Below are 12,028 nucleotides of genomic sequence, written 5' to 3' on the forward strand. Positions count from 1 at the left end.
GGTATTTATTTACTTCAAAACTTAAAAATGTAATTAGTTTATGAAATATTCTGAAGCTCTAGATAACAGAGCAATGGGGCTATAGTTTTACTTATCTAATTGTTACCACGGGTACCCATAATAAAGTATGTTATTTTAAACCTTATTAATTTAAATTTCAGCTGTAGTAAATTTCTGTTAATGAAATTCCCTATCGAAGTAAAATATAAAATACGCTCTAATTTAATGATTGTTTTAATTTGTTATTGTAATATATATATAGTTGATAGACGTGCAATAAATAAACGTAATCTAATACGGACTTAGCTTTCTTATATTTATGACAGTGTTAATCTCTGTAGCAGCTAGCTGTACGAGGAGGTGATACTGTCACGATAAGCGAGGCAGTTTAATAATGAGACGACGCTATTTGACAAGAGCACACAGAGTGCGTGCTTGTTTCATTCTCAAAGTTGTTATTAACCGACCACGATATTTTCTTTTCTGTGAAATACTTTGTCACTTAAGTGCCTATTTAAATTCCCATCATGGTATCTTGTAAATAAAACTTTATCGCTAAACGTGTTACTAAGTGCTAGTCTCGAGAACGGCTGGACCAATTCGGCTCATTCTTGTTTTTTATACTTTTTGGAGGCTGAGGAAGCTTTTCGATGAAGGGAAATCCAGAAAAGGTTTACCGGAATATTTTAGAATTTGTAAAAATTATTGTGATTAAGTATTTAAAAAAACTTAATCACTTAACAACTTTAACTGGCAGTATCAAACTGTTAACACTTTGAGGTGAAGTTCGCCAAAAAGGCATAAACTTTGACATATAAATTTCTGAACATATTAAACATATACCCCTTCATTAGTAGTTACGATGAAGATAAAACCAGGAAAAGTTTACTTGAATATTTTAGAATTTTTTAAATGCTAATATTTACAAAACTTAATTCAAATTTAACTGCAATACACAGCTGTTGACACTTTCAGTTGAAGTTCGTCAAAGAGGCATGAACTTTGACATTTAAATTTCTGAATGTATTAAACATACATACCCCCTTAATCAGTAGTTCATTAGTAGAAAATAAAACCGGGAAAAGTTTACCGGAATATTTCAGAATTTGCAAAATGCTAATATTTACAAAACTTAATCCAAATTTAACTGCATTACACAGTTTTTGACACCTTCAGTTCAGTTGGAACTAAGTGTATATTTCCTTGATAGAGGCAACAAGGCAGGTGTACTCATCTGTAACGTCAGGGATGTAATTGATTCGAACGAGAAATTCATGTTCAAACTTTTATTTGGCTACTGAATTTCTTAACCATGAATACTAAGTGAGACATGTATGCCTACTTCTCTTCAAAATTTTCATAAGGCTACGTCATATAACATTATACATTTTCTTTACCAAGACGACCACGCCCTTCCATTTTGAAAATTGCAAAGAGTGGGTCACTGCTAGTATGTTATAAATCTTGTATCGTATTATGATCATGACCTCAAAGTCGTAGTCTTCTACGTGTAGTCAATTCTTATTAGAAGTTATGCTAAACAAGGCACAAGTACACCACACCTCGCGCTGAATTCTTATTAGAAGGCACGGTTATGTTAAACAAGGTAGGAATACACCACACCTCGCGCTGAATTCTTATTAGAAGGCACGGTTATGTTAAACAAGGTAGGAATACACCACACCTCGCGCTGAATTCTTATTAGAAGGCACGGTTATGTTAAACAAGGTAGGAATACACCACACCTCGCGCTGAATTCTTATTAGAAGGCACGGTTATGTTAAACAAGGTAGGAATACACCACACCTCGCGCTGAATTCTTATTAGAAGGCACGGTTATGTTGTTATGTTAAACAAGGTAGGAATACACCACACCTCGCGCTGAATTCTTATTAGAAGGCACGGTTATGTTGTTATGTTAAACAAGGTAGGAATACACCACACCTCGCGCTGAATTCTTATTAGAAGGCACGGTTATGTTGTTATGTTAAACAAGGTAGGAATACACCACACCTCGCGCTGAATTCTTATTAGAAGGCACGGTTATGTTGCTATGTTAAACAAGGTAGGAATACACCACACCTCGCGCTGAATTCTTATTAGAAGGCACGGTTATGTTGCTATGTTAAACAAGGTAGGAATACACCACACCTCGCGCTGAATTCTTATTAGAAGGCACGGTTATGTTAAACAAGGTAGGAATACACCACACCTCGCGCTGAATTCTTATTAGAAGGCACGGTTATGTTAAACAAGGTAGGAATACACCACACCTCGCGCTGAATTCTTATTAGAAGGCACGGTTATGTTAAACAAGGTAGGAATACACCACACCTCGCGCTCGAATTCTTATTAGAAGGCTTCGTTGAGGTTGCATGCAATTCACCACACCTCGCGCTGATTCATACTCGAGATATCCTGCGAACAGATAGACAAAAATAATTTTTTTAAATTTGACTAAACTAAGGATGTACTTTTACACCACAAAACGTGTATGAACACGAGTTAAATTAATTATTAGAAGAAAACAAATTACTCTAATATAATCTATTTTTTACAAGTATATTTAAAATACCTGATCATCAGTTCACATCAACATATTACAGGCTTCGTTGAGGTTGCATGCAAAATTCAAATCTAGCTCATTTCATACTCGAGATATCCTGCGAACAGATAGACAAAAATAATTTTTTTTAATTTGACTAAACTAAGGATGTACTTTTACAAACAAAACGTATGAACACGAGTTAAAATTAATTAAAGAAAACAAATTACTCTAATATAATCTATTTTTTCCATACGAGTATATTAAAATACCTGATTAGTTCACATAAACATATTACAGGTTAGTTTCTTTTGTAAAATGTTGTTATAATTTACAAATACACAGAGACAAAGGACTGCGTATACGTAATTTGGCTGGTTAATAAGGCTTATTTTCCAACTTCTCTAAAGGTTTGACCTGTGCAATGATCCAGGCTTTTCTACTAATCTCTGTTTGTCTGTGTTGTGGTCGCCTCACATCCATCACATCTGTTTTGGCTTATTGAAAACATTATTTTTTAAACCAAATTTGAGGTTATCTTTGAGGTAATTTTACACTATTAAAAGTGAAGGAATTCCAACCTCACACTATCATCAAAGTTAGGGGTCCTCACAACATGTGTCGTGTATCCGTTGAGGTTGCATGTTTTGAAAATTGAAATCTATTCCCATCTGGCTACATGTGCCACATGAATGCCGATTATTCTACTCTTTTTATTTTTAAAATTATTTATTTTGCGATTTTCTCATTTCCATCCGGGTTACCTATACGGCAATGTCAAAAACTTGTATTTTTTCTATTTAGTGCTGCACCTTCCCGTGTATTACATCAATCCACGCAACATAAATGACTAATTACAATGTTCGTTTTTATGTTGGTGCGGGTTTTTATTCTATATTGGACGAGTTAATTTTGCTTAATGTATAGTTAAATGTCATTAACTCTGGGGCAGGAGATAGGAAACAGAATAGTTTTTATAGTAATAATGAAATGCCACAAATAAGGATCTTTATTTAAAGTAGTTATATTTTGAATATCGTATTAACATTGAAGAAGATATTACTAAATGGTAATAAAAACAATACTTTTCCAAATTGTTTACTTTTTAGACGAGGCCTTTCGAAACCAAAGGTTTCATCAGGCGCCTCCACAAATAAATATTTACATTAATATTTATAAATTAACAAATTGTAACAAAAATAATTTAAATATTTATTTGTGGAGTCGCCTGATGATGAAACCTTTGGTTTCGAATGGCCTCGTTCAAAAAAAACTATTTGTAAAGGAATTTTTTTAATTAATATTTAGTAATATTTAAACAATTTTCCAATTGCTCCAAGAGTCTTCATTGATGATGTTTTGGCAGTATTGTACATGAATAATGATTAAAATTTGAGCATGACATCTTTTTTACATATTTTTTTGAAATAAATATTAAAATGGCTTGTTTGTAATTGAATGTGACTTTAACGAAATAAGGGATTTTTGGCCTTTCCTGAGTAAACTGATTTTATCACTTAGAGTTGCTGTGGTTATCTAGGGCAGTAATTTCTTGTTTTTAGTGGGAATGTCATGGAAAAATTGGATAAGTTTTTAGCAGTTAAAAATTTTTCAAAGTTGTTTCTTTGAACAACTTGGTTATCGATGGTTTTGTTGATCGCATCAGCTGATAAACTATCTGCTTGTTTTTTACAGTGGTTCATTTTATTTGTGCTATGAAATAATTATTCTTAGTGTTTTTGGTGGTAGGCAAGTTACATATACCTTGAAGAATCTGGAAAAGGAGGATTCATTTTGTAAACAAGGTAGTTAAACTAGGATATTCTTATAGCCCTGGCCTTAACATTAATCTAGGCCTAGAACAGGACAGTTTTGAACCCAGTATTCCTAATCTTAGGTCTACCATGCATGAATATATTGCTAATGTGAGTTCTTCCAAGAAACTGAATTATATGACACTGTGTGGTGAAGACAACCAGTCTATGATAGCCTTAATAAGTTCTAAAAAGGTAATGTGATTGTAGATATTAGCATTCTCAGTAAAACCGGTTATGGAGCAAATTAAATGTAAGTCATATGCTTAAAACGTGTTACAAATACAATCTGTTTACCTTAATTGTGTTTTACCAAAATAATGTACTTTTTTATTATTTTGTTACATTTTTCTTCAAAACTACTGATTATTGAAAATAATTCAATGCATTTTCCTGTGTGCCCCTAACATGACAACAAAGAATAATAATAAGTTATTTGTTTATATTTAAAAAAAAAACATTAATCGATAAATTAAAAATAATAATTAATTTTTGGGGAAACATTTATAAATCAGTAACCCTACATGAAAACATGGGAGAAATAGGGATGTGCCTGCCGCCTTAAAAATTTGAATACAATAACCATTTCGCTCCCTTCAGTAATATTTCAGCATGTCCCTATGTTCATTCGTTTTTCCTATAGAGTTATTTTAATTCGCAAGCGTCCATCTTCAATAACACGAATGTGTATCGGGCTTGTACCTATCTTCAATAGTTTTTCCTAAAGAGTCATATTAATTCGCAAGCGTCTTTCTTCAATACCACGAATGTGTATCGGGCTTGTACCTATCTTCAATAGTTTTTGCCTAAAGAGTCATATTAATTCGCAAGCGTCTTTCTTCAATACCACGAATGTGTATCGGGCTTGTACCTATCTTCAATAGTTTTTGCCTAAAGAGTCATATTAATTCACAAGCGTCTTTCTTCAATACCACGAATGTGTATCGGGCTTGTACCTATCTTCAATAGTTTTTCCTAAAGAGTCATATTAATTCGCAAGCGTCTTTCTTCAATAACACGAATGTGGATCGTTGTTTTCCCTATCTACAATCGTTTTTCCTACAGAATTATTTTACTTCGCAAGCTTCACTCTTCAATAACACAAATGTGGATCGTTGTTTTTCCTATCTTCAATCGTTTTTCCTAAAGAGTCATTTTAATTCGCAAACGGCCCTCTTCAGTAACACGAATGTGGATCGTTGTTTTTCCTATCTACGTACAATCGTTTTTCCTACAGAATTATTTTAATTCACAAGCTTCACTCTTCAATAACACAAATGTGGATCGTTGTTTTTCCTATCTTCAATCGTTTTTCCTAAAGAGTCATTTTAATTCGCAAACGGCCCTCTTCAATAACACGAATGTGGATCGTTGTTTTCCCTATCTACAATCGTTTTTCCTACAGAATTATTTTAATTTGCAAGCGTCACTCTTCAATAACAAGAATATGGATCGTTGTTTTCTCTATCTTAAATCGTTTTTCCTACAGAATTATTTTAATTTGCAAGCGTCACTCATCAATAACACGAATGTGGATTAAAATTTAATCTCCCTAACAAATGAGCCATCACCCATAAACCACACGCAATTGTTTTACTGCCATTTAATCTTGAACGATGGGAATCTAAAGTCATTAAAACGTTATCAGCACCGCAATTAAGTTTATAGAGCTAGTGTAACATCGATATCGCGTTACGTTCCGGTAACCTGATAAACGGTGATTGACTGGACCGTGATACGTGGAGTTACGTAACAACGACATATTTTGATGGGAGATTATCTCTTCCGCTACGTACCAGGTCGGTGATGGGTCGATCAGGTAAGTACGTAGAGCGAGTACGCCGCCCCTGCTGTGGTTGCGAAATGGCGCCTACCTTTCTCGACGATCTGGTGAGTTTGTGTAATTCATAACTGGTTTACTATGTGGGACAAGTCGAACTCAAATCATAGCATTGGTCTTATCGTAACTGATTAGTCTAAGAGCCAAGAGTCAATTTGCTGAGGAATTTTCCTTAAGAAATCGACCGTCAGCCACGCTAGGTTTGGTGTAGGTCAAACTGGAAGGGTAATCCACGCTCGTGCACTCAGAGGGTTTATAATTTGCAATATGTACCTTCCTTGGTATGGGAGAGTATTGTGGAACAGAGGTAAAAGATTCGTTTTCAACGCGCTTACTTTGGGTGCTGCCGATTGTCAGAACAGATCTTAATGATAGTAATGAACAATCAAAATAAATGTAATATCATACAACTGGGAATATACATAAACGCAATAAGCTAGTAACGTGATAAACTGTGCTTTTTGGCATCCTGAGTAGGAATTTTTGTTTTTGATTTGTTATGTGAAATTTTTAGATTAAAAAAAACTAGAAATAAACACGATTCTAGCTTTTTGAAGATCCTATGTTTTTGGGGCCATACGTGGTGTATTTGTTTTCCCTGTGTTGATATTAGTATGTAGGAGACTTATATACAGGAGAGAAACAGAGGTGGTTCTAATAACATGTATCTTCTGAACGTGTTTACTCATAAACTCAAAGATAAGGTTAATTTTACGAGTTATTCCGGGTTTTAGCATTGCTGGCCACCGATTTGAACCGTCAAACATGTAGAGCCTACGTGTTCCTTTACACAGGTTTGTTTTAATTAAATTACATAATGGTTCGCATGTGTTTACCCTCGTTTAACACATATGGACAGATTATGGTCTTTTCTTTGAAAATAGGAATTCACCACTTTTTGTAATTGGAATTAGAATTGTACCTGTGACATTTCAGGTCTTTTAGAAGGTTTTGCTTCAAGTGCGACAACTTCGACGCATTTCAGTGAGAGAATCAGGTCGGACCCGCTGGTGGTCTGCCAGAACCCGCGGACTTTGGGGTCAAGTTGGCCAAGAAGACCGGCGAGCCTTGGGCCACTTTGCGAATAAATCGACCAGCGCGGCGCCTGCTTATCGATGTGCATGGTGTGCTGCAACCCACACACACCGTGGTGTGCAGTGTACAATGTGCTCGTCTGTGTAGCTGAGGTTGCCCAACAGCCACATGTGGCCATTCATTAGCGCGTGCTTTCAGTCCATCATCTTCAGTGGAACCTACACTAATTGGTGTCTCATACAGAACTGTCTACTGCCAATTAGTAGTGACTGTTTAAGGTAAGACCGAGAGAAAAGATCTGTTCGCTGCTGATCAGCCAGTCAACCCCATCTTGTGTGTTTCCTCAAACTTCGGATTCACTGCAAAAAGCATTTCAAGACACCCCTAAGATAGTTGCTACCAATGTGCAACCAATAACGTGTTCTTCCTTAGCAAAGACCAAGAAGGGTTAAAACCCTACTGGCTTTTGCTGTGCTTGCTTGTTAATCCAATCAATGAAGGCTGACATTGACGTTGTGTTCAAAGTTATTTCCGGATAGCTGTTTTCCTTTGTTGACAGCATATTGTAAGATGCACAATTTCCTAAAGGTTCCCTTATAAATTGAGTTTCGTGTAAATGTATGCATTATGCAGATGTTGTATGATTGTTTATAATTTTAAACAGATCATTGTTAAAACTACTTTCCTTCAAATAAATATTTACATTATTTTTGTTACAATTTATTTGTGGAGTCGCCTGATGATGAAACCTTTGGTTTCGAAAGGCCTCGTCCAAAAAATAAACAATTTGGAAAATTATCGTTTTGATTAACATTTCGTAATATTTAAAAATGTTTCCAATTGCTCCAAGAGCCTTCAATTGTTTTAAATTATTTATTTATCAAACCAACTCGAATGGGTTTTTAAAAACTCTTCCGATTTTGTACTCCAACGTGTTCCATTTTCGAGTCACGAAGCCCACAACCAAGTATGTGAGTAGTATTAAATAAGTGGATACATAACATTCATTCTTCATAACATAACTTCATACATAACAAGTTTTGGCCTGATCCTATCTAGGAATACCACCACAGCAAATTTATGACATCATATTTTCAACGTGACGTATTGAAATTCCTTGTACAAAGTACATGTTGACGTTTTATTCTTCTTATACTATTATAAGTTATGGTACTTTTAAATAAGAAGTTGGACATAAGTAGGCTACGTTACAAATTGACATGTAAACTTGAATAAATGAAATCTCTGATGAATATTGTTACGTGAGAATTGTTTAGTAGCAAAGCGGTTTAATACCACAACTAACTGCTGTCTTGAAACACTGTGTGCGGATGTTTGCCCACAAACGTTTTGCCGCACCGATATCAGTGAGACGATAACGTCCACTGAACGGCCTTGGAATGTGCTGTGCACTGTGATAGTGCTACCAGCGGTAACTACAATCCAAAATATCAGCTACAATTTGTCAAACTTTGTACAAAAATAATGTACTAGTAGTAAGTAGCCTATTCATCATTTACAATATGATGAACATGAAATACATGTTCATTCAGTATGGAATCGGAATATCTTCTATTATTTTTTTTTTAATATCGGCCACAATTGCAACAAATGTAATGGTACAGCTAGGACTACTTTAAGGTTCAATAGCATTTTAAAATAGTCCTTCCGGCTCAATAGGAAGTATTTAGGTTTTGTGACAGCTGGGATTTTGATGTTTTATTTGGAAGATACATGATTCTAAAAAATATAACTAAAAAATATACAAAACCTATTTTCCTCTAGACCCATAAATAACACGAATTTTAAAAGTCTGAACGGTCGTCATATTGGAACATGTTACATAAAAAGCTGTCCAGTGAACTTGATCGAAATATATACATATACATAAGATCAATTTAAGTGAAAATGTTGAACTTGTTTCAACATTTCTTATACTAATTCTATGTGATGTAATCGATTCTCAAAACAGTTTGGGAAATGGCATATGCATTCTAAAACATTTTTGACACTTTGACTGGGTACTTAACTAAATGTTTTTATTTGAACGGACACCCCACTGGAACGAAATGGCGTGATCTCGACTTAGCCAAGATATTATAAGATAATGTTTAAGCCCAGTTTTAACTTATTTGGGCTTTTTTGGGATTGTATGGACTTATGTAGAAATTTTCCAAAGGTGCATGAAGAAAATTACAATAATATGTTTTCCAAAATCTACTTAATTTTAAAATTTTTGCAATTATACATAAAAAAATAATAGATTTAAACGTAAATGCCCACTTTCATGCTCTCCTAAAGCGATCAAATTTGTTTGTTGAGATTTGTTTTCCTGTCTTTCGCAAGACGTATTTTATCTAACTAAAACCACTAAGATGCTACTAAGGAATGCGTAGCCCTTATAACTCTCCGTTATAGAACTTATCATCGCGATCTCAGCGACAATAGTCTTCAACTTTAACTTTATCAGTGTTCAGATCTAATACTAAACTACATTCTTAAATACAACAGACAATCAGTTATTGTCGTACTAATAATTGTTATCGCCGGAAGGGGTTGACTTTAGTTGTACGTGCAAAGTGACTGAGGTTTCTGCACCTAAAACTTAAAATCACTCTATGCAACTTTAACTATTGAAACATAAATTCAAACAAAGAAAAGGTCTATCTGATTGTATAAACAAGATTGGTAGCTATTACTACTTTCCATGCCTCCGGCCACCAGTACAAGCATTGTTTGGGATCATCCGTCGAGATAAGAGTAGTACTTATCTCTAGGTACTAGTTCCCACACAGGCTGAAACTGATGGCTCAGGCCACCAGTACAGGCATTGTTTGGAATCATCCATCGAGATAAGAGTAGTACTTATCTCTAGGTACTAGTTCCCAAACAGGCTGAAACTGATGCCTCAGGCCACCAGTACAGGCATTGTTTGGGATCATCCATCGAGATAAGAGTAGTAATTATCTCTAGGTACTAATTCCCACACAGGCTGAAACTGATGCCTCAGGCCACCAGTACAGACATTGTTTGGGATCGTCCCTCTAGATAAGAGTAGTACTTATCACTAGGTACTAGTTCCCACACAGGCTGGAAGTGATGTCTCAGGCCACCAGTACTGGCATTGTTTGGTACCATCCCTCTAGATAAGAGTAGTACTTATCACTAGGTACTAGTTCCCACACAGGCAGAAACTGATGACTCAGGCCACCAGTACAGGCATTGTTTGGGATCATCCGTCGAGATAAGAGTAGTACTTATCTCTAAGTACAGTTTCCACACAGGCTGAAACTAATGCCTCAGGCCACCAGTACAGGCATTGTTTGGGATCATCCGTCGAGATAAGAGTAGTACTTATCTCTAAGTACAGTTTCCCACACAGGCTGAAACTGATGCCTCAGGCCACCAGTACAGGACATTGTTTGGGATCGTCCATCGAGATAAGAGTAGTACTTATCTCTAGGTACTAGTTCCCAAACAGGCTGAAACTGATGCCTCAGGCCACCAGTACAGGCATTGTTTGGGATCATCCATCGAGATAAGAGTAGTAATTATCTCTAGGTACTAATTCCCACACAGGCTGAAACTGATGCCTCAGGCCACCAGTACAGACATTGTTTGGGATCGTCCCTCTAGATAAGAGTAGTCCTTATCACTAGGTACTAGTTCCCACACAGGCTGGAAGTGATGTCTCAGGCCACCAGTACTGGCATTGTTTGGTACCATCCCTCTAGATAAGAGTAGTACTTATCACTAGGTACTAGTTCCCACACAGGCTGGAAGTGATGTCTCAGGCCACCAGTACTGGCATTGTTTGGTACCATCCCTCTAGATAAGAGTAGTACTTATCACTAGGTACTAGTTCCCACACAGGCAGAAACTGATGATGACTCAGGCCACCAGTACAGGCATTGTTTGGGATCATCCGTCGAAATAAGAGTAGTACTTATCACTAGGTACTAGTTCCCACACAGGCTGGAAGTGATGTCTCAGGCCACCAGTACTGGCATTGTTTGGTACCATCCCTCTAGATAAGAGTAGTACTTATCACTAGGTACTAGTTCCCACACAGGCTGGAAGTGATGTCTCAGGCCACCAGTACTGGCATTGTTTGGTACCATCCCTCTAGATAAGAGTAGTACTTATCACTAGGTACTAGTTCCCACACAGGCAGAAACTGATGATGACTCAGGCCACCAGTACAGGCATTGTTTGGTACCATCCCTCTAGATAAGAGTAGTACCTATCTGTAGTAGTTAGATTAGTAGACTACATTTCTAGAGTCATATCGCGAATGCCTGAGATAGCCAATAAAAAATGCAAACTCTTCTGACAATACCTGGCTAGAGTGTGATCGAGATTTGGATGCAGATAACAGTATCGTACTTTTATTTTTTCTTGCTGATAAGATGAAATTCTTTGATAATCTCTGACCCATAAAGATAACCCGTTTTTCTCTGTAAATAAAAAATAAATCTTGCATTGGTTTTGTTTTGTGCTCCAAACTTACAGCATCTTTACTTATCGTTGGCTACCAGCACAGACTAATTGATACTATCATTTTTTAATTCAACTTCCAACTCTCAATGATTAGTTGGAATGACTGTAAGAAGCTATTAGCATTAAATCAATAGCTGTTGTGATTGGACGGTTTGTGTGTTCTTCTTACTTATAAATTCATCTTACGATGGATGATGATTCATCACTCTGACGATGACTAACATCCAATCATACAACCGCGATTCTAAAGGCGTTAATGTCACTTGATAACAAGGAATGCTACAACTTCTGGCT

The 12,028-nt window shown here is 36.1% G+C and overlaps 1 protein-coding gene across 2 annotated transcripts in view; it reads left to right on the forward strand.

Annotated features, from left to right (window-relative positions):
- The window catches only part of LOC124357998 (peptide transporter family 1-like), an 81,684-nt gene that overhangs the window by 24,783 nt on the left and 44,873 nt on the right, over positions 1–12,028 (forward strand). The window contains exon 1 of one of the 2 annotated variants that reach the window (XM_046810215.1): positions 6,127–6,249. The exons of the other annotated variant lie outside the window; for it this stretch is intronic. Coding sequence (XP_046666171.1) covers positions 6,166–6,249 — 84 coding nt within the window. The 5' untranslated portion in view covers positions 6,127–6,165. Of the gene's footprint in view, positions 1–6,126; positions 6,250–12,028 lie in introns of those variants that run through there. 2 annotated transcript variants of the gene reach the window in all.

This window comes from Homalodisca vitripennis, chromosome 1, assembly GCF_021130785.1.
Source record: "Homalodisca vitripennis isolate AUS2020 chromosome 1, UT_GWSS_2.1, whole genome shotgun sequence".
Lineage (NCBI taxonomy): Eukaryota > Metazoa > Arthropoda > Insecta > Hemiptera > Cicadellidae > Homalodisca > Homalodisca vitripennis.